The sequence below is a fragment of the Prunus dulcis genome, chromosome 8, assembly GCF_902201215.1.
Source record: "Prunus dulcis chromosome 8, ALMONDv2, whole genome shotgun sequence".
In the NCBI taxonomy this organism is placed as follows: Eukaryota; Viridiplantae; Streptophyta; class Magnoliopsida; order Rosales; family Rosaceae; genus Prunus; species Prunus dulcis.
In genome coordinates this window covers 16,051,918-16,076,191 of record NC_047657.1, presented here as the reverse complement: position 1 = coordinate 16,076,191, position 24,274 = coordinate 16,051,918, and the positions used below count along the sequence as shown (strand labels likewise).

At 38.8% G+C, this 24,274-nt stretch overlaps 7 protein-coding genes across 9 annotated transcripts; 3 read left to right on the top strand and 4 right to left on the bottom strand.

Moving 5' to 3' along the window:
• The first annotated feature begins 31 nt into the window (after positions 1–31).
• LOC117612272 (hemolysin A) lies at positions 32–3,233 on the top strand. Of its 2 annotated transcripts, XM_034341044.1 has the most exons (9): positions 32–227; positions 471–531; positions 652–731; positions 953–1,055; positions 1,170–1,326; positions 1,545–1,673; positions 1,901–1,987; positions 2,560–2,604; positions 2,852–3,233. In XM_034341044.1, exons 1-9 carry the CDS (start codon positions 116–118, stop codon positions 3,032–3,034), a joined length of 957 nt encoding a protein of 318 aa, XP_034196935.1. In that variant the 5' UTR covers positions 32–115; the 3' UTR covers positions 3,035–3,233. The 2 variants fall into 2 exon arrangements, with proteins under 2 accessions (XP_034196935.1, XP_034196936.1); XM_034341045.1 differs by lacking the exon at positions 953–1,055 and having other exon boundaries at positions 1,175–1,326.
• LOC117612273 (ubiquitin-like-conjugating enzyme ATG10) lies at positions 3,167–4,541 on the bottom strand. The gene is made up of 5 exons (XM_034341046.1): positions 4,170–4,541; positions 4,010–4,078; positions 3,796–3,898; positions 3,608–3,705; positions 3,167–3,492 (listed from the first exon to the last, which is right to left on the bottom strand). Exons 1-5 carry the CDS (start codon positions 4,401–4,403, stop codon positions 3,283–3,285), a joined length of 714 nt encoding a protein of 237 aa, XP_034196937.1. The 5' UTR covers positions 4,404–4,541; the 3' UTR covers positions 3,167–3,282.
• Positions 4,542–4,757: 216 nt separating this feature from the next.
• Positions 4,758–7,174, bottom strand: LOC117637405 (rhodanese-like domain-containing protein 4A, chloroplastic). The gene is made up of 4 exons (XM_034372286.1): positions 6,318–7,174; positions 5,994–6,096; positions 5,240–5,485; positions 4,758–5,029 (listed from the first exon to the last, which is right to left on the bottom strand). Exons 1-4 carry the CDS (start codon positions 7,040–7,042, stop codon positions 4,982–4,984), a joined length of 1,122 nt encoding a protein of 373 aa, XP_034228177.1. The 5' UTR covers positions 7,043–7,174; the 3' UTR covers positions 4,758–4,981.
• Positions 7,175–7,424: 250 nt separating this feature from the next.
• On the bottom strand, positions 7,425–10,856 carry LOC117637901 (TPR repeat-containing protein ZIP4). The gene is made up of 5 exons (XM_034372952.1): positions 9,523–10,856; positions 9,236–9,425; positions 9,114–9,146; positions 8,407–9,021; positions 7,425–8,248 (listed from the first exon to the last, which is right to left on the bottom strand). Exons 1-5 carry the CDS (start codon positions 10,854–10,856, stop codon positions 7,595–7,597), a joined length of 2,826 nt encoding a protein of 941 aa, XP_034228843.1. The 3' UTR covers positions 7,425–7,594.
• Positions 10,857–11,976: 1,120 nt separating this feature from the next.
• On the bottom strand, positions 11,977–16,279 carry LOC117636589 (FRIGIDA-like protein 3). Of its 2 annotated transcripts, XM_034371163.1 has the most exons (5): positions 16,035–16,279; positions 15,673–15,768; positions 13,567–14,624; positions 12,769–12,938; positions 11,977–12,600 (listed from the first exon to the last, which is right to left on the bottom strand). In XM_034371163.1, the coding sequence occupies exons 3-5, from the start codon at positions 14,612–14,614 to the stop codon at positions 12,181–12,183; spliced, it is 1,638 nt and encodes a 545-aa protein (XP_034227054.1). In that variant the 5' UTR covers positions 14,615–14,624; positions 15,673–15,768; positions 16,035–16,279; the 3' UTR covers positions 11,977–12,180. The 2 variants fall into 2 exon arrangements, with proteins under 2 accessions (XP_034227054.1, XP_034227055.1); XM_034371164.1 differs by lacking the exon at positions 15,673–15,768.
• Positions 16,280–17,914: 1,635 nt separating this feature from the next.
• On the top strand, positions 17,915–21,150 carry LOC117636990 (probably inactive leucine-rich repeat receptor-like protein kinase At5g48380). The gene is made up of 3 exons (XM_034371717.1): positions 17,915–18,328; positions 18,697–19,638; positions 19,831–21,150. Exons 2-3 carry the CDS (start codon positions 18,781–18,783, stop codon positions 20,848–20,850), a joined length of 1,878 nt encoding a protein of 625 aa, XP_034227608.1. The 5' UTR covers positions 17,915–18,328; positions 18,697–18,780; the 3' UTR covers positions 20,851–21,150.
• Positions 21,151–21,952: 802 nt separating this feature from the next.
• On the top strand, positions 21,953–22,977 carry LOC117637910 (probably inactive leucine-rich repeat receptor-like protein kinase At5g48380). Its single transcript, XM_034372960.1, has one exon. The coding sequence runs from the start codon at positions 22,075–22,077 to the stop codon at positions 22,876–22,878; it is 804 nt and encodes a 267-aa protein (XP_034228851.1). The 5' UTR covers positions 21,953–22,074; the 3' UTR covers positions 22,879–22,977.
• The last annotated feature ends 1,297 nt before the right edge of the window (positions 22,978–24,274 follow it).

Here is a 24,274-nt window from a genome sequence, read left to right as displayed (position 1 = left end):
GCAAATCTTGGGCCATGATAAAAACTCTAGCCCAATTACAAACCCAAACCCATCCGACCGCCAAGAACAAACTACTCAAACGGGTAGCCTCCACAAGCCGTGGGCGGAGTCAGAGATGGCACTTCAGCTTCTCAAGTTCCCAAATCACATCATCATCTCCCGCCGTTTCTGCAGAACTTCAAGCTTCTTCCTTTTATCCCAGTCCAACTCACATCATAAGCTCCCTGGTACTCCTCTCTGCCTCTCCAACGGAGTTATTTCTATTACATGATTCTCGAAAGCACCTTCTATTTTCTTCATTTTCTTTGGGTAATTTTCACAAGCATCTAACGTTCTGTCATTTGGCGCTGTCTTATTGTGCTTTCATGGAAACTGAACAAATAAATTTGGCTTTTTTTCCTCGTTGAATCTCTATTATTTTGCTCCAACAGTTGAAATCTCTAATTTTCTAGACTTGGTTTTGTTTTCAGCAAGATGGGTCGGAGTGCCAATACATAGAAGCTTTGCTGCTGAGGTTCAACCAGCAAAGAAGTAAGCTTTTTTGTCAAACCCAATATGTATAATTTAACCCATTTGCGATTAGTGTTGAGTTCCAGCAAACCCATTTATATTAATATATTCACTATTGTGTTTGGAAAATGACAATTTCAGGAAGAGGAGGCTAGATGAGGTATGCCTGGAAAGGTATCAGCAATATAGCCGAACCTTCATACAATCATGGATCATACAAGGTGAGCTATACAGTTAATTACAAAACCCCACTCATTAAAACAGGGCGTGGAAAGTTCTAAGTTGGTTTGCATTCAACTTCAGGTGCATAGTTCAGGATTATTATGACACTCTCAGTTAATCATGTATGTTTGTAAAAATTTGTGATCATCTTGTATTTGTGCTGTTATATAATATAACATTGTAGGGAGTTAACTTTAGATGTTCATGTTTGTTGGTGTAGGGAAAGTACTTGTAAATGGAAAGGTGGTTAACAAAGCGGGGACTCCAGTCTCTGACAAAGCTGTTGTACAGATAATGGCTGAAGTCCCAAAATATGTATGTAGGTGATTACTTTACTTTGACAAACCAACTTTCACTTCGTTTATACTAAGATTCGTTCATGCACTAACTTTTAGCAAGACCTCTGGTGCTAATTTGTTCTTATATTGTCCATCCAGAGCAGGACACAAGTTAGAAGCTGCCATTGAACAGCTACGTATTGATGTTTCTGGCAAAATAGCTCTTGATTCAGGGTTGTCAACTGGTGGATTTACTGACTGTTTACTTCAGTATGGTGCATCATTTGTTTATGGAGTTGATGTAGGTTATGGGCAGGTAATACAATTATTTGGTAGCAAATCAGGCTTTGTTCCATTAATTAAAAGTGAATGTTTATCAGTAGAGGTGCATTTTTTTTACTACTTTTCCCGAATATAGAAATACAGATCAAATGGCATTACAATGGCCTGTGCCATACTTCTCTCTGATATTCTTCTACTCTCCAGTTTTGTCATTGGTGTTTCTTGATTACTTATGTATGCTGGCTTCATTAGGTGGCAGAAAAAATTCGAACGGATGAACGTGTTAGTGTGATAGAACGAACAAATTTAAGACACCTTCCTGGACTCCCTCAAAGAGTTGATTTGGTGACTTTGGACCTCTCGTTCATCTCTATTCTATTGGTAAGCTTTCAAACATTAGTAAAGTCACCATTGCCATGTGTCTGGTTCTTTGGGCAATTTCAATCTTTGTTTTATTTTCTGTTGGGGGCCATCCCGAGGATTTACTGTTCATCTTACTCTTAAGTGTTCTCTATGTGCTATCCCCCAAGGAAAACAAAAGTTCTTTTTTTATTTATGAATTTCCTGGGTTTTACACTTGGGTTACGACTTTTTTTATTTGGAAGCAGGTCATGCCTGCTGTAATCAAGGTAATGAAGGAAGAGTCGTCATTAGTCACCCTGGTCAAACCTCAATTTGAAGCTCGCAGATCACAAGTAAGAAAGTTGTCTTCTATCAACCTTTATTTTTTTACTAGAAATTAGAAAGTATAGAAGATATATCAATATAGGGGAGGAGATACCTTTCTTATCTGGGCTACAACATCAATGCCAATTTAACTGCTATTTTATATTTAAAGAAAACCCTTATGAACAGGGTAATTATGCAAGCATTATGCATTACTTCTGGATGTCCCAGAATAATGACTATTTCCTTGGCATATGCGTTCGCCATTCTGTATGAGAAACTAGCTTTGATCAAACAAACTTTTTCCTTCATACTAAGCCTTGCATAAAGCATAAAGAATTTTATAGGTCTACAAACTCTACATGCATAAACTTTCCTTACCGTTTATAATGCTCGATGCATGGAACAATTTCTATATAGTTTGCACATATTTTGTTTTGTTTTCTGTATAAGATGCATGTTAGCCATCAATAGTTTTTGAGGGATGGAAAATTTAAAACCTTATCATTTCAACTGCACAGTGATAAGAGAAGGATCAATATTATCCAGAAAACATTAAATAAGCATTTGTTTTAAATTCAGAATTTCATTTCCTTTGCAGGTAGGAAGTGGTGGGATTGTGCGAGATCCATTAGTCCATCAAGAAGTATGTATTTCTTCCTTGTTTATATTTGGTTTCTTTCAGCCTAATATCAAAAAGAGAATAAGATTTTATTTTTCATCCTTTTGTTAAGATTCTTTTTCCATAACAACTGTTATGTAGCCCTAATTGATAACAACTGTTAAGGTTCTTTTTCCACAACTGTTAACAGAAAGTGGAATAAATGCTTTATCCACAATTTTCTGGCGAATCAATGAAATTAGCCTGATATTGATTAAGTTTTACTGTATAGGTTCTTGAGAGGATTATCAAGGGTGTAGAGAATTTCGGATTTACCAGCAAAGGATGGATTGAGTCTCCTCTTAAGGGTGCTGAGGGAAATACAGAGTTTCTTGTTCACTTTACTCGGACAGCTAAGAAAAGTGAGGATGAACTTAAAATGCTAAATACGACGGAATCTGTTCAATTACCCTGAATACAAACCTGCCATTGAAGAGTACCATGAAATGGAAGATGGGGCGGCATACCAATGACAATTAAATTGAGTTATAGCGTTGAGTTACAGCCTGGGGTCTAGATGTTACTTGAAATTCATGAATTAGCTTATTTGAAAAGGCTTTTCTGTAATTGTAAGGATGAACAAGTACATAATTTGATCCTGAATTTTTCCAGTTTTCCAAGTTTTGCATGAACATTTTCAACTCTTGTTCATAGAACAGATGTTCAATTACAACTTTTAGGATTGTTCAGCATTTCAAAAGGGATTCTAATACCAACCACTTGACCAACAACTGAAAGCCAAGACACCAAATATTGTTCAACTGCTACTCCATTTTTAGCCCGAGAATCATCGCTGAGGAAAAGCAGCTTCATCCACTCACTGGTACCACATGGATGCAACTTGTACCATGGTCTGTTCAGGTAAGGATGCTCCTATGCATACAACATTAAGATATTTAATTAAATATTGGCAGCTCCCAAAAATAGAAAGAATGCATCCAGAGATTAAGAGAAAGAAATGGTTGCAATGAATATTGGGAAAATGTACCTCCTGAGTTATAAATGTCCATTTTGACTCCAGTAACACCTTTGCTGAGCATTCAGGTAGGTCTTTTTCAATTTCATCCAATGCCAAAGGCTGACCATCTATATCATTCACAAAAATTAGAATTAACTCGGTGTTCATAAGTGATTCATTAAATTTAGTTTTAAGTTCCTAAAAACAGATTAACATACCGATGTAGTAACCGCGAAAATACAGTACCGGAACTCGATACGAATCGCTGTACACAATATGGAAATCATAGTAACATACTTGTAGACTGTTGTTGGTCTCAACCTTGCAAATAGGAAAAAGAAAAATGATAAAAATGCAAGATTCACAACGAGGTGCAAATTTAAACGAAAAACAGTGTTTTAACAAGAAAAGAAAGCAATCACAATACATTACCAGTGTGGCATTATCAACAGGTTCAAACTCCTCTTCTCCCTCAGTAAGACTTATTTCATTAACATCTTCCTGCAAAAGAACATTAACAAATTATGAGAGCTCAAAACATCATTAAACTCTGCTAAATGCTAACGTAAGAAGCTCATTAAGCCTTCATTACTTGAGAAGCCACGTGTCCTTTCTTGCTTGACCCAGGAAGGCATATCTTCTCCAGTGACAAGTAGCCCTGCTGCAACAACTGAGAGAGATGGCAAGGTGGTTTTTTAGGAGGACAAGGAACCCACGTCCATGGAGGGAAGGCAGAGTTGAATTCCTTCCATTTCTCGGCAAAAGCACGTGCAGAAACAAGAAAGTCACGTGACGTGAGGGTTCCATCCCACGACAGAGCATCCATAAATCGCTTGAATGATTAAAATTTTGTAGCCAAAAGTGGGTTCCTTTCGATTTCGATTGCAATTGTGAATGCTGGTTTGATGGGTATTTTGTGGTTTTGGGTCACGGTTCTTAAACAATTCGATCGGGTCTGGAATTTTGCTCAAATCCGTCCTCAATATGATACATACGACATGTCGTCTTGCTGCTTAGGGGGAATTAAAGACATGTCGTCTGTTTACAAGGGAGTTGGGAGGTGTCGTTTACTTACAAAGTATGCTACTTGTCGTTCATGTGTTAAGGCTCACATTGAATACCATGAGATGGATGCACTTGAAAATTTTGGAATGGTTTTTGTTTCTGAACGCAATTCCACTTGAATAATCACAATTTTAGTACACAGGTTACATTAATGACAAAATCAAATATACAGCTGATATGGAAAATCAGAACTAACAATTTACTGGCAACTAAGGGATACAACAGAACTTATTTCTCAATACCCTCTCCTTATCTGATAGATATAGAACTAATGATTGGCAAAACTTGTTAAAAAAATTTGCTTCACCCAACAGGAGACGCGGCTTCATGTTATCGATTTCAGGGCTTCGATGGAGTTGGGGAAGATGGTGGCTTCAAATCTGGGTACTGCATTCAAAACACACAAAAGCTAATATACATACAAACAGACAAATGTGCATGTAGAATGTGATTTGGAAAAGCTATCATCAAGGAATCCTATTAGAAAAGGAATTTTAAGCTGCATCTGAATGTGCAAATCCACCCACCAATATGGCATAAATAATTAAGGATCAGTAGTTTTCTTGTAACTAGTCATAAAAGAGAAGGTGAACATACATTTGGGTAGGGAGAGGATGATCTAAAACCATTTTTCACATGTGACACGGAGTCTGTAGACTTGGCCGTGCGTCCATTGTCCGTCCTTTGACTTTCTCCTATGGAAAAACTTCCAGCAGAGGCAGCACCATTGCTGTCTTCATTGCCCCGAACAACTCCTCCATTCATCCCAGTTTTTTGTGAAGTTTCAACCTTCTTCTTGGGGTAGATATGCATAGATGGTGGCAAAAGAGTTTCTTGTGATTCCTGAGGAGGAAAAAAGTAGAGTAAACACAATATCTAACATAACCAAAAATGGCCAAAATACAACTCCTTGAGTTAAAACCGTAACTTCAGAATTTTTCTATGCAATTGTTGAATGGTCTTTAAAACAGCCTAGAAGAAATTTCAAACTTATGCAGAAAATCATTTCACTAGGCAACACGGAAATTTTAATTAAATTAGGCAGTTACTAGTACAACAGAAGTCGACAGAGTTTGGTATGGTGCTGGTACACATATACTGATAAGAGGGAAGGTTCCTCAATAGAGGATTATAGAGTTCTCTACTACGTGATGGGATGGCTCAATCCTGATCTTACACATCCAACCAATGTTTTATGAGGACTTAATCAATCAACCAAGTACAGGAATGTGGACAAGCATCAACACACCACGGTTGATCTCGATGGAACTCTTTGGACAGAAACTAGAGTTAAATTAATCATAGATAACACGAAAAATGTAGCAAGTAGAAGAAATGAAAAGAAGCTTACCAACCACCCTTTTGTGCCTCCAACCCCACCCTTGATTGCATAAGCCTCTTTGAAACCATTCTTGAACAGTAACTCAGCCACTTTGATGGAAATTCCATCAAAACTACCTTACAACAAGATAAGCTGATACTGAGAGCACAGAAACATTTAATCCAAGATAGAAAACAAATATTTGGAACAAACATAAACAATCAATCCAGAGTTAACTTGGTGGTCAACTTCAGCAATGGTTTCTATCTTTGAACAACATGAACTTCAGCTTTGTATTTAAAATTCAGAAATCCAAGTAAAAACACAAAGCTATAGCAAGAGTTTTACACTTACTTGCCCAGAACACAGAGGGCAGTGTCTGCTGGGTTCCCAAACCTCTCCAAAACCTTTTTCACAAACCCATCTTCATCATCCTCAGAAAACGGAACCTGCACCGTAGCCTTATTCAGAATCTTCAAATTTGGAGACTTCAGATACTTCAAACTCTTCTCATCCCTAATATCCAAAAGCTGAACATTTGGGTCGTCTCGGAGTTTCCGAAATGCATCAATGACGAGAACAAACTTATATTTTCTCAAATACTCTTGAACCAGAGGTATAACAACCAGCCAAACGAATGTACAGCCAGCAACAAAAAAAGGGTTTCGATTGAAAAAGTCATCAATGGAGACTAAGATTGCTTCCAAGTTTATTCTGTCAGAAACTTGCTCAGTCGAGGAGAGTGCAGCTTCAGAAGCAAAACCAGGAAGAGTGAATGCAGTAGTTGTAATGAGCTCGGTGAGAAGAAAATAAAGCTGGTTTCTTGTTAAGCCTTGTGAAAAAGGAGAGGTTTTGAGAATCAAAGATGGGTTTTGGACAGATTTTGAGGATTGAGACTGAAGGTTGTTTTTGGTGGAGGGAAAGTGAAGTTGAGAAGAATTGAATGGTTGAGAAGCAACAATGGAGATAGAAGTGGAGTTTTGGGGAAGAGAGATTGGCCCTGAGGTGACTGGTTTCTGAGTTTTGAGGTGGTTTTGCAGTGGTGGAGAGCAGGAGAGGATCATGGAAAGAGACTCCATCGGAGACAATACCAGAGAGGAAGAGAGGGGATAAGGCCAAGAAGGGAAAGGATGATCATTGGACGGTCGATTTTGGGTAGTTACTAAAACCGGCCCATGACCCAAAAGTCCATCCCCATTATGTACTTTTGGACCGGTGCTTTATTTATTTATTTATTTTAATACAAATAATATTAAAAAATAGGAAATCGAGTGCAACTACTTGAGCTACAAACCTTTTATAGATCCTCTACGAAATAGCAAAAAATGACGATTTGTAACAGACATCAAAATAGTTAGAGCTTCATATGTAGAGTAGAGGTAGTAATTATAGATACAATATGAGTCTAATACAAAATTAACAAATTAGGTTAACAACATGAATGATAATCGGATACTCGAATCGTGATTAGTCTTAGGCTTGTCTAATTGTGATTAGCTGCAGGGACATAATTTTCTTTACCCATAATTTTTCTTTAGTCTTAGGTTTGTATGCACCCATAATTTTCTTTACAATAATGTCTACCATCTTCTATACAAGCTGCACGCATTATATTATACTCCTAGCGGAGTCTATTTTTCTTTCACCATCATTTGGGCACAAAATCTCTTTTCAAAGTCATTAATAAAATCCTCCATGCATGCCCTGTAAGTCTCCATTCCAGGAACATGCTTAGCAAGTTGCAAACCCACATCCATCCATTTCCTGGCCACATCAATCTGCCCAAGCCTCACAGCCAGTGATGCTCTGTTCCATGCTGTCATCGCCAGCCATTTTCCCTCTTCGGTTGGATACTCGCCGTCCTTTAGTCCCACCATAACTCTGTAAGCTTGCTTGTACATTCCGTAAACAGCCTCATCATCTGTATCCCCCTTGTGAATGCTCGTTACTCCAATGAGCCTTCGAACGACGAGAGCCACATTTTGGTAGTCTGGTGATGAGGAAGAGAGGAAAGCTGAAAGGCATTCGTTTAGAGCAAAGGTGGCTACTTCATGATTGGTTCGCGGGCCTTGTGAAGCGCTGATGCCAATCTGAAGGAGGTGCTTGGGGTTGCAAGCCTTTGAACTGGTAAATTTCTGGACAAGTTTTAGTTGTGATCCTGAGTCATTGAGCCTTCCATGGATATCATAGGCACAAATGGTGTAGATGAAGTAAAGATCAGGCTCAGTGGTGGTGAGTTGATGATCACCATTAAGTTGAGTCCCAGGTAAGATTGACTTTAGTATCTGCATCCATACAAAATCCCATTAGAAGAACAAAGCAAATCCTCAAGGTCAAGTTATTACAAGTCATAGATCATATCAGCTAATTCATATGATGAGTTGGGAAAAATCAAGAGATCAAATGCCTGCAAGAAATAAGCATACAATTAGTTAATCCATACCTTCCCTGCTCTATCTAGAAGCTCTAGAGCTTGTTTCACTTCACTTTCAGACAATGTGGTCTTTCTCTGATTCTCTGAAGCTATAATTGCAGATACACTCAGTATCAATGATTTGCAGACCATGTTTTCTTCTGCTTGCCCATCAGCCAGAAGACCATAAAATTCAGATGCCAGTCTCAATAATTCGCCACACAACTCATAATTTTTCTCCTTTCCAGTTTTGGTCCCCAAGTTCCATGAAGTCACAGCAAACCAATTCCTTTCTCGTCTTCCGACATCCCCTGTTCCGAAAAAGCAATCAGACCCGAGCTCAGATGCCCGGTTATGAACACGCTTAACAAACTTGAGGGCTTCAAGCTCATTCCCAGGTTCTTGAGTAAGGATTGTGACCAAGGTGCGTAGAACTACAACTTCAGTAGCTGGCATGGACTTTCCCGGAGCATAAAAGTTCAGCAGATTGGATAGAGAGGCAACAGCAACAGCAAGAGCACGGCAAGCAACGGCTTCATGGGCTGCAAGAGAGAGAAAGTCTGGGGTGAAATCAAGGCAGGTAGCCATTGCCTGAATCTGATCAATAGCACCATTCTGGTCTTTCTTCTGCAGATAAATCTTAAACTGCAAAAGCACACAGGATGTGTTAGGCTCAAGCTGAATACGGTAATACAATAGTAACATATGTTAGGATCAAGCTAAAGCTATGGGGTTACCTTTAGGAAAGCTGAAGCTATGTTAGGATCAAGCTGCAGAAACAGAGAAGGCAATAATTTAATCAGTGAAAAAATTAAGTTCCCAAAGAACCAAAACTCCAATCTTGTAGCTCTAAGCAAACCTTTTCGGCCTCGTTAATGTACTCGTGTGCTTGATCAAGCTTGGACAGACCCAGGTGGCAGAGACACAAAACTCTAAATCCCTTGGCTCTGAGAATTCTACTTTCAATGTCAAATGGGATATAAAGCATCGCTTTCTCAAACATTTCTGTACTCGTTTCATAATCTTTTGATCGGAAATGCTCTGCACCACTGTAAAATTAATTTTATTTTATTTTAAGATTTTAACGATAGAAAGTTCATACTTGGAAGGAAGATGGAGCAATTGAACTGGAACAGTTGACCATACCAATTCCAAAGCACCGCATGCATTGCTGTTCTCTGCTTGGCAGCCCCTTCACCATTGAAGAGTGCCACGACTCTATTGTCTGACACGAGCTCCGCCACCACTTTGGCCCTAACTCTTGACCCCTCGCTGACGTCACCTATCACTCGGTGGGCCACCCTAACCGCCGAGCTGGCACTAACGTGGCACCGCCCTAACAGGCCCAAAAACACTCCCTTTGCCGTCTCTGCTCCGGCCGTCCCAGCTGCCTGAAAATAAGCCTCCACAGCCGACACCCAAACACCCTCAGGAATCCCCTTATTTACGACCATGCCCCTGAGCTCTTTCTCGGCCTCGCCGTACTTCCCTAACCCCAACCAGGCCTTCATCGCCAGAACCGAAAGGCTCGGATGGTGGTCCCCACTTTCGCATTCCTCTCTCAACACCCTCACGCACTTGATCACGCTCTCGAATTCGTTCTTCTGCAAATGGAGGGCCGAGATGAACCGGAGCGTCTTCGACCTCAGATCCTTGAGGTCCACGGTCTCTTGGCGTGTTCTCGCCTCACGCAATCCCTTTTCGTACAGATCCAGAGCCTCGTTCATGAGCTTCAACGCGTCGTTTAGATCCTGACTCTCCTCGCTCTTGGCCAGCGCGGTCTTTCCGAACGCCAAGTACTGGTTCGCGAGTGCTTTGTGGTGGTCCGGTGTCCCGAATATCAATCCCTTGGCCCGGTTCAGCAACGCAATCGCGAGATTTCGGTCCCGAATCTCCCATGCGGTTTTGGATCTCGCAATGTTCAAGTCCAGCAGAAGCTTTCTCTCTCCGTCATCGGAGAGTTTGTCGATGTCGATCTTCGAGACGATATCGGTGGCTCGCTCGAAGCATAAGGAAGCGAGGTCGAAGCTTCGGAGATCGTGCCAAATTAGGCCGGTCTTGAGGTAGAAGGAGGCGGACTTGATCGCCGGGGAAGGAACGCCTGAGACGTCGCTGGCAAGGAATAGGAGGTCGGAGGCGACGTGGCGGAGCTTGGCGTGGTCTTCGGCTTTGGAGGGAGGCAGAGACCGGAGAGAGGAGGCGTTGGAGAGGTCGACGCAGGCGTTCCAGAGGCGGTAGCTGAGCTTCCAGATGAGGAGCTTGAGTGAGTTGGGGAAGGGAGCCAGTTGACTCAGCTGAGTCGAGAATCGGCGGAGATCGGCGGAGATTGTGTCCGGCGGAAGCTTGTCAGGGGAGAGATTCTCGGTTTGTTTGATGGAGGACTCAATTTGGGAGAGTAGATGTTGATGCGACTGAAAATGCGATTGCGAGTCGGCGTGGCCTTGCCGGAGCTCCGGCGTCGATAACTCGGCGATTCTCATCTGTGTTTGGCGGGAATTCGAATGAATATAACCGTAAACTGTGGGAGGGAAAGGAGCTTTTGTTTTGAAAAATGTGAGATTTTGGAGGAGAGTTCGTTACGATTAAACGACGCTGGAGATATGGTCGTTCGAGATACGGGACCAATTGGGCTGGACATCGGTGTGTCGCTTTAAAATGGGCTGGGCTTTTTTAGACCCCTCTTTTCTTTTCTTCTTCGTTTTATTTATTTATTTTAATTTTTATGATCAAATACCTCTTTGCTTTCTACAAACCAACTTACCGATTGATGTGGCAATTTTTTACGGTAAATAAGGTCCAAAGTGGGCTTATAATGAAAATAAATGAAACGCTATCACATCGATTGTGTATTTCAGTTCGTGTGTGGCGAATTTTGAATAGTTAGCATATTTGCGGACCATATTTACTTGTGTTTTGAATCATACTTTGCCTTCATGTTCTTAGTCAATGAATTGTTGGTACTTCGTGCATTTAAGGGGCATACAACGTCCTTCTCAGGTAACCTACTTGCGTGCTACCTACGCTTTTAATTATTTCAATCTGTACGTGTACGTGGCAAGATTTTGAATAATTGGCATAACATTAGCATGCACGCCACTCTACTTTTCTGTGTTTTGAAGCGTACTCCTGCGCCTGCCTTATCTCTTTCAATAAAATGAGCTTCTTTGCCATTTTATTCTTCAATCAATTGTTGGTACTTGGACCGAAAATTCATGCATTGAAGAGGTATACAACGTTCCTTCTCAAATAACCGCCTTGCATGCTAATCACATGATCAATTATCTTCTCATATAACCGCCTCGCATGCTCAATTATTGCGAAAGGAACAACAAAAATAGAACTGTATATTTGAGTTTGAGCTGAATTGGCATGATCACAATCACCCGATGAACTTTCCGGTTAAAAAAGATTTGAGTGTTAATTGAATTGAAATGGGTCCCAAATCCAGCAAAGCCATCAACCCAAACGCGTGAAGGAGCTGGGGTCTGTTTAAAATTTGCATCCCCATGGTTTTAAAAGAAAGCTTTTGCATCAAAGTTTTCAGAAAGTTTGCATGCAGTCAAAATCGAATACAACGGATTATGGAGATCAAGAAACATATACAAAAGAAAAACAAAGTACATATATTAGAGGATCAAATATCTTCTTGTACATCCAACTAACAAATTAACAAGACAAATTTTTTTTTTTTTGGGTCTTTTTTTGGATACTAATATCATTCATACATTGGAACATCAACGAACTCAGAGGGTTAAAGACTAACCGTTAAACTGAGAGGATCATAAGTGACTTTTGGCCATCAAATTAGTGAAGATATGCGGGCTGATACTGGTAGCCAGTTGCAAAGTAGTTGCCATGAGCAGGAGACATGTTGTAAGTGGCAGAACCCAGCAGGGAGGGGCAGTGGTTGTCAGCAGGTCCAGGGTAAACAAACTGTCTGTCATACATGTACTGCGGGTACCTATTTTCAGCAACTCTAGGATAGAAAGTCTTGTCAGCAACAACATTAGTGACACGGGGCCCATATCCAACACCGTTAGCGCGAGGTCTCTTGGGTTGAGGTTTTGCAGCTTCAGCCACCCTCTTCTTGTCTGCCTTGGCCTTTTCCAGCTGAAGAACCCGTTTCTGAAGTGGATCCACTGGATACTGGTCCTCAAGCTTATGTTCTTCAATGGACTTGAGCACAGCCTTAAGGGCAGCCAGCTCTCGGTCGTTCACTTCATTCTGAAATAATGAAGTATTTGTTATGTATATCCAATTTGCATTTAGATAGACATACTTTTTTTTATGGCAAAACTCATCAAAAATGAGTGCTATCTCAGATTAATAAGTTGGGAGATGCATCCAAGAAAGATGACCAAGACCCCTAAAAGATGAGAGTGATGAACACACCTGTGCTGTGGGAGATGCATTTCCAGGTTTGACCAGTGAAGCTTTTCTAGCCTCTTTCAAGTAGGACTTGAGTAAAGGCACAGGAGAGAACTGCTCTGTCAATTCAAATGCAAAAGCCAAGTTAACTGCATCAATTTGTCGTCCACTACTCACCAACACTTCAATAACACCTGTAAAATACCAAAATAACAACAACAACTGTAAGAAAATACAAAATAGAAGGTCGTGAAAGGAAGAAATCAATCTTTTCAACTACTATGTTCGCCATGTTGGTGCATGAGTGCAAGCATCCCATTAAGTTTTAAGTATCAGTAGAACTATCCTGCTAATGCCAAGATAATAGTGTCTGACATTGCTGGACTTTTACACAAAGAATTTAATGCAATGCAAGAGCAGCCTATATACGATATAGTATATAGGTTTCTGAGTAATTCATCCAGGATGAAAAGGAAAATCTCAATGTCTTCCTCCTCTAAAGGACTCATCTAAGACCACTGCCCACTTTATCATATTGGTTAGAACACAGTAATTCTATATTTGCAATTATATCCTTATTTCAGTGCTTATAATGGAAACTATCTAAATAGCAGAGGAACAAAAAATAGTAACTTCTAGAATTGTAAACAAAAACTTGCCAAAAATATATGCAAACCAGTAAGAGACAAGGCAAAAAAAAATATGATAAAGCACTTCTTTACTTTAGAAAACATGATCAAATCTTAAGGTCAGTGCCTTAATAAACTAAAAAGCTTGACAAATTTTTCCTAAAATGTATTTCTTCAAAAATAAAAGACGAACCTGGCATTCTCTCAGTCAATCCAAGAGAACGGCAAAGGTCAGCTGTTTGGCGACGACGTGAAACCATTGGTATTAGCCTGAATAATTCTTCCTCATCAAAACCAGAGGCAATACCAAAAGTAGCAAGAAGTTGCAAAAAAGCATGAGCCTCTAGTGAGTTCCCATTGCTAGCATCCATGTCAAGAGCATCCAACTTTGGCTTCCATTCTTCAGCAATTGCTTCTGCCAGATCCTTAACCTCCTCCGTAATTACATCAGAAGCAGAGACTAAATCTGGGTTTGTTAGCAATATGCTCAGACACTCCATCAACATGATACAAGTACGACGGACACCCAACAGATTTGAATCCTTCTTCCCGTCCATATTGGGCCCTTCCAGGCGGTAAAAGTCTTCCAAAGACTCCAAAACAAATAGGGCAGGGTTGGCTGCAGCTCTTAATGCAAGTGGAATTTCCTCTCTTATGGAAGCAAGGTTCTTGCGGTTATCTGATATAAATTTGTGGAGCCCTTCTGAGTCCATCTGTTCACATAGTTTCACTAACTGGGGATAGGACATCACCTCTATACTCCCATTTTCAGCACTTTTCATTTCTTCAAAGTTACTTTCAGAAACCATCACATCCGGTGGTTTCTCTTCCACACTTGGTGGCCCACCCTGGCCATCATCAGTGACAACAGAAGACTCCTCAGTTGATACCTTCCTTTGCTTCTCTCGAGCAGTAGTAATAACATATATAGCAGCATCTCGCTTCTCTTGAAGAGTCTCCAGTGAAGCTTGTTCCTTGGCCACAACAGCTGCTTGCCGCTTTTCTAACAGTTTTTGGGCTTCCACTGTTCTGCTTTCGAACTCCTTTTCTTGGCTTTCCAGCTCATGGAAACGCCTCTTTAAGGATTTTTCAAGCCCATGAAAATGTTCTTCAAGTTCTTTCCACTTCAAGTTCAGGGTTACAGCCCGGTGACTCTCAAGTTCAGCAAATGCTTTCTGAAGCTGTTGTATCTTAGAGGTTGTACAATCTATCAGTGTAGAAACTGAGTTGGTATTATCCATGGCAAAGGATCTCGAGATAACAAAAGTGAGAAGTGTCAAAACATATAGAAGTATTGATAGTCAAAGCAGCAGAAACAGAAGCACCAACAACATGCTAAATTTTAATCCGAAAAACAAATTCCCTTTCCCACAATCTAAGTCCTTACAGAATTTTGGTTAATCTAATGCACTTGTATTGTTTTTATGCCACACCCACAGGGAAGTAAATTATTAGAAAGAAAAAAATTATCCGTTCAGGTCTTGATACAAGTCCAACAGCAAAGGTATTTAACAATAGTGTTGGCTTCAATGGTAGAACTGCAGGAAACAAGTTAGGAGAATAAAGTAGTACAGCGGCTGCAGAAGAGGATTTGAATTGAGGTAAATTGGATATTATTGCCTTCTCAAACCACCTCAATGGTTGAGTGGTCATCCATATGCAAACATCTTAACAAAGATATGAAAGATTTGATAGCCATTAATTTCCCTATATCTAAATTTGATAAACAGAAGATGGACTGACAGGGAGCTTCAATAATGTACTTGGTTCAGATCCGAGACCATTTTAATAAATTGGGAAGTGGCATGGTGAATGGTCATCTTTCTAGTCTTGAAAGACATAGAGAACCTTCAAAATGGCATGGTGAATGGGACGAATTGTCTCCACTTAAAACATAAAATGATCAAAACTTCATAGCTTGGACTTAGAATAATACTCACAATTCAAACCAAACAATTCAGTATGCAAATAAAGTCAAAGAATAATGCTAAAGCTGGAACTTCAGTGGGGTAACACTGAGCTTTTGAATAAGTGGTCCTATGAATCATCAAAAGGGAATATTAGCTCAACAAAATCCACTACAATTTCACCTCCACAATTAATCTATTAATATCATTATCCTCAAATTAAAAACAGTAACACATTTGTAGCAAAAGTAGCAACCTTGAGGAGCATTAATCTCAGTTAATCAAACTGACAGAAAAAGACGGCTTAAATTTCAAAGAAAGTGCAGCCAAAATTGGTAAGAAAACGAAAAAAATTCCAAATTTTTATGACAAATTATCACAAAATAGCTCACCAGTAATTACAGCAAGCTTGAATTAACGCAATGAAGATATCCAAGCAAGAGATCCCAATTCCCAAATGCTAGATTCACAAAGCACACTCAGAAACCCTAACCAAACAAAATCAAAACAAAACATTCAAAAAATTCGAAATTGAATAACAAAAACACTAAATAAAGTAACCCAAACTCTTCAATTCCGTTCACAACAGCCGGCTCGCTCTCGCGGTAAACATTTCTCTAACTTTCCCGTAAAATGAAAGAAATTTCGCGGGAAAATAGAGAAGTTTCCGCGGAAAGAAACGGCGCCGATCTGAAGATAAGAGTAGGAAAGTAAGCAAAATGAGTGAATTAGCGAGTAAAGGAAGGAAATTTACCAAAAACCCCCAAAGGAATTGTGGAAATTCCGAGGAAAACCGATCAATCCATGGCTACTGAGACTGCTGGTCGATGTGTGAGTGAGTGGCTGCTACTCTCAGCAATCCCTACATACAGAGACGAAGAGAGAGAAAGAGGAAAGTTCAGACAAGCAAGCGAGAGTGTTTTATGTCGTAGCCCTCTTTCTTTTGCTTTTTATGGGGCACTCCCATTTTGGCTACTTCCCGGTTGGACGATACTGGAGACGATCTAGAGAAATGTATGGGCCTGGGCCTTGGGAGTGTTTATAGTGAAGTGTGGAGTGGCGTTAAGGTTATGCCACCTGCCTCTATGCGCTGGACAGGACTATGAAAAACATCTTTGTCGTACAAGGTTTTGTTTTGTTTCCATAAGTAATGCTTTGTCACGGAAAAATGATCTAAAACTTTGTTTATGAATGTCGACAAAGTATTCTTGGATTTTAAAATGTAGTTTGATAGCAGGTTTTGTTTTGTTTTTGTTTTTCTTTTCAGAATAGCAATATGATTTTTTTTATTAAAACAAGTAAAAAGAACACTCGACTATGTCCTAAAATATTAGGCGAGTATATATTTATAATGGTTCGATAATCAATTTAAACTAAGTAGTCTGCCCTTCACCACACTGTAAGAGAAGGAACTTTGTCCCTGATGGAGCACATGGAAAATAATGGGGAGTTTGTTGTTTGAAAAAAGTTCAGGATATATATTTAAAATTTCTATAATGGATTCATTTGTATTGCAATGAGGGCACTCTTTAATGAGGATTAATGACATAAAACAACTAATTATAGAAAATGTAATTGAACATCAAATGAGGTGAGGATGATATCTTTGAAACAAAGGGGATGCATTGCCAAATCAAGCAAAACAAGATGAATGCCCCTTTTTTTGTGTTTTTTTTTTTCTAGGTCAAGTATGACATGCAAGTCAAAATGGCTTTACACATGCCCTAAATGCATAATTAAGCAAGAAATATATTTAATTAAAGTGAGTGATGTGAGAAGAAATGGCAACGGATGAAACATTATTTTCAGCAGTCACCTCTACCGGGCTCTACCTAAACAACCTCATGTAGGAAAAAAATAATAAATTAAATTAAATCCCAATCTATTCCATGGCTAACATTAAGTGATTGACTCGACCTTAACTTTTGTTTTTTCGATTATAAGAGATTTTGACATAAAGATCTCTACCCTTTCCATTATTGGGGTTGAGCTCAACTTTAAATAAATATTAATTTTTTTTTATTTTTAGGAGAGGTAACTCGATTTTGGGATCTCTTCCATCATTGAAAGAATAGAAGTATAGAAGTGCCACTGCTCTAAAAGTTAAATGGTAACTTTGAACAAAGTTTAAATTGATAAATTTTTGTGTGTGTGCTGAAGTTAAGAAGAAACGGAGGAAAATTCGTACACAGGGTACCATGGGGACTTGAAACAATGACCGCTTGAGAGCACACTAAAGATATAGACCAATTCAACTAACACCACGGTTGCAAGTTGAGAATATCACTAGATCAATAATGAGTTAAAATTTGGAAAATTTTTCTTAAGACTAGCAAAAATTAAAACAAGTTGAAGTTGCATTCATGTCTAACAACTCACTCAAGTTTTGTTGTTGTTGTTGTTGTTGATAGAAACTCATTCAAATTCAAAGTTCAAAACTTTTACTTGGTGAATCTTAGTGCAGTAAAAGTAAATCTTTTACTTAAGAATTTATGAACCAATTTTTTCCAAAAGTCAAGGAGATAAAAAGGAGTGGTTGAAGACAAACGCACAAACGACCTTAAAGTTAAAGCTTTCATATTTTTAACGGTTTGGTGACCAATAGCATAACATTTCTTCTAACAGTACATAAATAAATAAATAAATTTAGGTATTATTTTTTGGAAATGAAAGAAAAAGCGAGTCAAGCACTCTGAGGAGCTCTAGCAGTCCCAAGTCGTCGCTAAGTTTGACAAAAATGGCCGGCCTTCTTTGACCCGTCGAGCCTCTCATTTCCTCACTTTTCCCAAAACCCACCCAAGGCTGTCCTGCAAAAGCATCTCCGTTCACACACACCCGTGTCCAGTTTTTCCAAAAAATATATATAAATTCTCGCTTTGTAGTTATTGGATGAATATATCTGTATGTAAATCGTATCTGCCGTTGCTTATTTGCTGACCCATGAAGTCTTGTCTTTGTGGAAAGAGGGGAAGCTCTGCTGTTGTTGATTCAAGAAGCCTTCTTTGCGCTCTGTGAATTTTCTGTGTTTGCGCTAGTGAACTATCTCAGGTGGGTTCTTCAAAAATTTTCTCAAAGCCTTCAGCTTTTAGCTGGATTTTTGTGAATATATATGCTTATGTTTAGGTAGGCTTGGGTCAACTCAGTTGGATCAAGTAAGGTTTTTTAACTAGCTTTGTCTATGATTTAGTCTGTAGTTTGTGAATTTTCAGGTTTATCAATCAAATTGTTGCTTGTTGAACCTGTTTTTGCATCTTTTGATGACAGTGGTGATGAATTGGGTTTTGTTGTATGTGTTGTTTTGTTTTTTAAATTTATTTCCAAATTCGGTGTTGTTGAAAGCTAAGCTAGATTTTTGTGGGTTTCAGTATTTGTAGTCTGATTGGGTTCATTTTCTGTTGCTTTTGAGTTTGTTTCAGGGTTTGGTGTTGACTAATGCTGGGGTTTTGCGGGTTCAGTATCTTGATCTCTGATATCACTAAGTAGCTATTTAGGCGATTCTGATGGCTTTCTCAATGCATATGTTGTTGAATGGACGAGATCCCGGCATTTTTATTGGTGGTGTCCTCTGGTTATTGCTTAGTTGTAGTTTCAGCTTTGGTGTTGAGAGTGATATCAACTGCTTAAAAAGTATAAAGGCATCACTTCAGGACACTTTAGGTTACTTAAACTCTTCCTGGGATTTCAACAACAACACTGAAGGTTTCATCTGTAATTTTCTGGGAATTGAGTGTTGGCACCCTCACGAGAGCAAAGTTTTAAACATCAAGCTTTCGGATTTGGGACTGAAGGGCTCGTTTCCTCGAGGCGTAGCAAATTGCACAAGCCTAACAGGGTTAGATCTTTCAAGCAACCAGCTCAATGGACTTCTTCCTACTAATATCGATCAAATCATTACGTTCATTACGTCCCTTGATCTCTCATCTAACAGCTTCACAGGGCAAATCCCAATGAAGCTTTCCAATTGCAGCTATCTGAATGTGCTTAAGCTTGACAACAACAAGTTCTCGGGTAGCATTCCTCCAGAACTTGGCCAGCTTAGTAGGATTAAAACATTTAGTGTGGCCAACAATCAGCTGTCTGGCCCAGTCCCAAACTTTAATAATACATCAATTACAGCGGACTCTTATGCAAACAATCCTGGACTTTGTGGGAAGCCTCTGGAGGTGTGCCGGTCAGCTGCAAAGAAGTCTAACAGTGTAGTTATTGTGGGAGCTGGTGTTGGTGGTGCAACTTTTGCAGCATTAATTGTTGTTATTGGCTTGTTCTTCTTTATGCGTAGAGTGTCTGCAAGGAAGAAGGAAGAGGACCCGGAAGGGAACAAATGGGCGAAGAGTTTCAAGAAAACTAAAGGCATCAAGGCAAGCTAATACAGAACATTTCTTTTAGAAACAAATTAACGATTTACATACAATGATAATCTGATTAGTTCTCTCTCTCTCTCTCTCTTTCTTTCTTGCTATACTTTGTTCATTTTGAGTATGCAGAAAGTTATGTTTCTATTTTTAGTTGTTTGAGCTGTATTGTATTGTAATGAAGCTAGTTTACTCCAGGTTTCCATGTTTGAGAAGTCAATTTCTAAAATGAAACTGGGTGATCTCATGAAGGCCAGCAACAATTTCCACAAAGACAATATCATTGGGTCAGGAAGAACCGGAACTATGTACAAGGCAGTGCTCGACGATGGCACCCCACTTATGGTCAAGAGGCTGCAGGAATCTCAGCACTCTGAGAAAGAGTTTCTGTCTGAGATGGCTACTTTGGGGAATATAGAACACCGTAACTTGGTTCCTCTTTTAGGATTTTGCGTGGCGAAGAGGGAAAGGCTTTTAGTGTATAAGTACATGCCTAATGGTACCCTCCACGATCAGCTACATCCTATGGATGCTGATGGTGCGAAGATTATGGAGTGGCCAACTAGGCTTAAAATTGGGATAGGGGCAGCCAGAGGATTAGCGTGGCTCCACCATAACTGCAATCCTCGAATTATCCACCGAAACATAAGCTCCAAATGCATCTTACTGGATGCAGATTTCGAGCCGAAAATATCTGAATTTGGCCTAGCTAGGCTCATGAATCCAATTGATACGCATTTGAGTACTTTTGTGAATGGGGAGTTCGGGGATCTGGGTTATGTTGCTCCTGAGTATGCACGAACTCTACTTGCCACTCCAAAGGGGGATGTTTACAGCTTTGGAACTGTTCTTCTTGAGTTGGTGACTGGTGAGAGAGCTACCCATATTGCTAAAGCTCCTGAAGACTTCAAAGGAAATTTGGTGGAATGGATTATGCAGCTGTCAAGCCAATCTCAACTCCAGGATGCGCTCGACAAATCTTTGGTTGGGAAGGGTGTGAATGAGGAGCTTTTCCAGTTTCTTAAAGTTGCATGTAATTGTGTGGTGCTTACTCCCAAGGAAAGGCCTACTATGTTTGAAGTATACCAGCTTCTAAGGGCCATTGGGGAGAAATATAACTTCACAGTCGACGATGAGATAATGATGCCTACAGACATCGGTGATGGTGACGGCAGAGGGGAACTTATTGTTGCTCGAGAGATGAAAGAGATGAACTGAAAAAGGTAAGAAGAGTATATTAATATATGGCCAGTACCCTTTTGTAATTATCTGTTTTTGTGTACTGTAATAAACATTATTATTACATATATGATTTATGCTTTAGCTACTGATTGGATCTGCTTTTTTACGACATACAGTTGTAAAATTGCCCTCTATAATCTTTGAATGTGTATTTTAAGTCGCATATAGCCCAACTTGTTTAATGTTCTTCATAAGAGCAACTTTTTTTAGATTTACAAGGTACTCAGTTTGTAAAATGCCCGCAGTTTCTTTGTAGTTGATTTGGTATTGGTTTAATAGATGTATTATTTCCTATACAAAAACACTGAAGTACTTGGTAGCACTGCAACACCAAGATTTTAGTATCTGCAATTAAAATCTACAGACACAGAATGTAGGGCATGTGTGCTGTATATTATGGCCCTTGATTTCTTATTTGACCATAGGCAAGACAATTGTATTATGATTATAAAACTAGCTCGAGGAACTGCAAATAAAATAAAGAATGCCACCGGCTCCTGGAAATGGCTAAATTGCAATTGTTGTAGTGCATGCTTAAATTCTAATGCTTCAACGAATTCAATTCTTCACTCTCTCTCTCTCTGTTTTTTTTTCCTGTCATATCTTTTGTCATCCTCGCTGCCTCCCATTATCTGCTTCTCTGCAATCGACGACACCATAGAATCTATCGTCTCTGTTCAAACTCTTGTTCTTCTAGGTCAACTCAGCACCATTTTTCAGAGAAAACCCTTTGCTTTTTCAGCAATTTTTGAAACAAACCTTACTTGATTAGAAAAAGTAAATAAAAGTTGAAAAGAGAGCAAAAGCATTGCCCAAGTGTTGTTACAGTGTGCTGCTCATGGCCACTTCTGAAAACGACTCAAAGATAAAAATAAAATAAAAAGGATAGAGGGCAGTCAAGCACTCTGAAGAGTATAGCAAGCAACCCACCCCCCAAGTCGTCCCTGAGCTTCAAATAACCCATAATGAGCTTCTCCTTCGCTCGCCTTCATCAAACCAATCAGATTCGGTTTACTAAAGAAGAAAATTACTGGAAACTTCTGTATAATTGCATTTCATTTACGTGTTGACTCAAAAGTCTTTCATCTCTTGTCGAAAGACTAAAGAGGGTCGTTTTCTCATTGCACTTTTACCTTTTTTCCAATTGCATTCTGATATTCATCATTGCTTAAATAGGTACCAACTTTTAAGGTTATTTTGATGGCTTTCTTGATACCTGTGTTGTTGAGCAAACGAAATCTAGACATGTTTGTTAGCAGTGCCCTCTGGTTGTTGCTGCTCAGTTGTAGCTTCAGCTTTGGCGTTGAGAGCGATATCAACTGCTTGAAAAGTATAAAAGCATCACTTGAGGACACTTTAGGTTACTTAAACTCTTCATGGGATTTCAACAACAACACTGAAGGCTTCATCTGCAACTTTCTCGGGATCGAGTGTTGGCACCCTCACGAGAGCAAGGTTCTGAACATCAAGCTTTCGGACTTGGGACTAAAAGGTCAGTTCCCTCGGGGCGTAGAAAATTGTACAAGCTTAACAGGTTTAGATCTTTCAGGCAACATGCTCAGTGGACCTCTTCCTCATGATATCGATAAAATTCTTACGTGGGTTACGTCTCTTGATCTCTCTTCCAACAGCTTCTCAGGGCTGATCCCCGCGACATTTTCCAATTGCAGCTATATGAATGTGCTCAAGCTTGATAACAACCAGTTCTCGGGTAACATTCCGGCAGAAGTTAACCAGCTAACTAGGCTTAGAACTTTTAGTGTGGCCAACAATCTTCTGTCGGGCCAAGTGCCACCATTCGGTGAGAATATTGCTTCAATTAGAAGGGACAGTTATGCAAACAATCCTGGACTTTGTGGATACCCCCTCAAGCCTTGCCCATCAATATCTCAAAAGAAGTCCTTGAATGTGGTTAGGGTGTTCAAGTCGAATGGTGTAACTATGGTGGCAGCAGCTGGTTTTGGTATTGGTTTCGTTTTCTCTTTTTCTTTTTTTTTCTTTTAAGATGAGCTCCAACAGCCTCGTGTGTCCTTATTTGGTCATGTACTCGAACACAGTTAAAAAAGACACCCGCGGGATTGTCGTTGCAAATAATACATACAAAGTTGGATGAATTAGCATTGTTTTTAGTCTAAAACACACACCAATGTAAGTATAAAATCAACAACAAAAGTGAAATATTCTATGTTTAGATAACAGAATCATTAGCCATTTTAATTAGGGCTTGTCCAATATAGACCCCCACATTTTCTATTTCCTAGACATATACCCATCACTCTATAAATTTATGTGTAAAACCCAATTTCTAACTTAAATGATCAGTAGGATATAAGAGGTCATAGTATTCTTATGTTTTTACATCGTTGCCACCGAACTTTATATTTTATTTTTAATTTATTTCAAGCATTTCATTAACTTCCATAATTGTAATTAATACTTCCTATTAATAGCATATCAATCACCCCATTTCTTTTAATTGCCATTCCCTTAACATATAGCCCCTAAAATTGCAAACCAAAAAATATATATATATATATATATGTAAATTACATATCCAATAATGTATCTATGAAAAATATATAGATATAAAAATATAGGTATATTATTTAAATAAAATATAGGTATATTTTCTACTAAATTTTTTTATACAAAAAAATAGGTACACAATAAGTTATAGAAAATATAGATACACAATAATTTATAAAAAATAATAGGTAGATTTTTACAGAAAAATAGGTACACAATAATTTATAGAAAATATAGATACACAATAATTTATTTAAAAAAATAATAGGTAGATTATTATCCACCGAAAAAACTAGGTACAATAAATGAAATCCAAGTTCTAAAATAGGTAGATTATTATCGGGGAAAGATGGAACAAAATTTCAAAAAGGCAATAAGGAAAATTGCCTTTTTCGGCCAACACATTGTTGATTGTATTGATGAATTTTAATAATAAAGCGGATAATGAATTGCAGACAAAATTTTTAGAGGGAATCACCACAATAAATTGGGGAACCAAAAATTAAAACACCACCCCATTACACGTTGAAATATAAATAGGGGTATTTTGGCAATCAAAAAATTATAATAAATCAAAAATTGAGCTTAATAAGATAACTTAATGAGTTGGATCATAGTCATGGGTTTTTACTTATAAAAATTGGGTATTATTTATAAGAATAAAAAGTGAAGGGTTGCAGGTAAGGTAAGTTGAATTTGAAAGGTGTAAGCCAAATTTATTATTTTAATTAATCATCCATTGCATAATTACTCTACAAAGAAATAATCAGAAATAGTAAATAAGAACCAATTATTTTTAAACTTAATCACATTAATACCTCCTGAAACTTCGGTTAAACTGCACAGGTGTAATTAAGCCTTGTTTTTATTTCTC

Coding starts and splice junctions, on each gene's coding strand:
- LOC117636990 (XM_034371717.1), top strand. CDS start 18,781: ATGGCTTTCTCAATGCATATGTTGTTGAATGGACGAGATCCCGGCATT. Junction 19,639..19,830: donor AGAAAACTAAAGGCATCAAG/GCAAGCTAATAC, acceptor AGTTTACTCCAG/GTTTCCATGTTTGAGAAGTC.
- LOC117637910 (XM_034372960.1), top strand. CDS start 22,075: ATGGCTTTCTTGATACCTGTGTTGTTGAGCAAACGAAATCTAGACATG.
- LOC117636589 (XM_034371163.1), bottom strand. CDS start 14,614: ATGGATAATACCAACTCAGTTTCTACACTGATAGATTGTACAACCTCT. Junction 12,939..13,566: donor ATTGACTGAGAGAATGCCAG/GTTCGTCTTTTA, acceptor GGTATTTTACAG/GTGTTATTGAAGTGTTGGTG. Junction 12,601..12,768: donor ATGCATCTCCCACAGCACAG/GTGTGTTCATCA, acceptor TCATTATTTCAG/AATGAAGTGAACGACCGAGA.
- LOC117612273 (XM_034341046.1), bottom strand. CDS start 4,403: ATGGATGCTCTGTCGTGGGATGGAACCCTCACGTCACGTGACTTTCTT. Junction 4,079..4,169: donor AAGGACACGTGGCTTCTCAA/GTAATGAAGGCT, acceptor GTTCTTTTGCAG/GAAGATGTTAATGAAATAAG. Junction 3,899..4,009: donor CTGTTGATAATGCCACACTG/GTAATGTATTGT, acceptor CCTATTTGCAAG/GTTGAGACCAACAACAGTCT.
- LOC117637901 (XM_034372952.1), bottom strand. CDS start 10,856: ATGAGAATCGCCGAGTTATCGACGCCGGAGCTCCGGCAAGGCCACGCC. Junction 9,426..9,522: donor CATGCGGTGCTTTGGAATTG/GTATGGTCAACT, acceptor TTAATTTTACAG/TGGTGCAGAGCATTTCCGAT. Junction 9,022..9,113: donor TAGCTTCAGCTTTCCTAAAG/GTAACCCCATAG, acceptor GTGCTTTTGCAG/TTTAAGATTTATCTGCAGAA.
- LOC117637405 (XM_034372286.1), bottom strand. CDS start 7,042: ATGGAGTCTCTTTCCATGATCCTCTCCTGCTCTCCACCACTGCAAAAC. Junction 6,097..6,317: donor GCCCTCTGTGTTCTGGGCAA/GTAAGTGTAAAA, acceptor GTTGTAAGGTAG/TTTTGATGGAATTTCCATCA. Junction 5,486..5,993: donor GAGGCACAAAAGGGTGGTTG/GTAAGCTTCTTT, acceptor TTTCCTCCTCAG/GAATCACAAGAAACTCTTTT.
- LOC117612272 (XM_034341044.1), top strand. CDS start 116: ATGGCACTTCAGCTTCTCAAGTTCCCAAATCACATCATCATCTCCCGC. Junction 228..470: donor CTCACATCATAAGCTCCCTG/GTACTCCTCTCT, acceptor TTTTGTTTTCAG/CAAGATGGGTCGGAGTGCCA. Junction 2,605..2,851: donor ATCCATTAGTCCATCAAGAA/GTATGTATTTCT, acceptor TTTACTGTATAG/GTTCTTGAGAGGATTATCAA.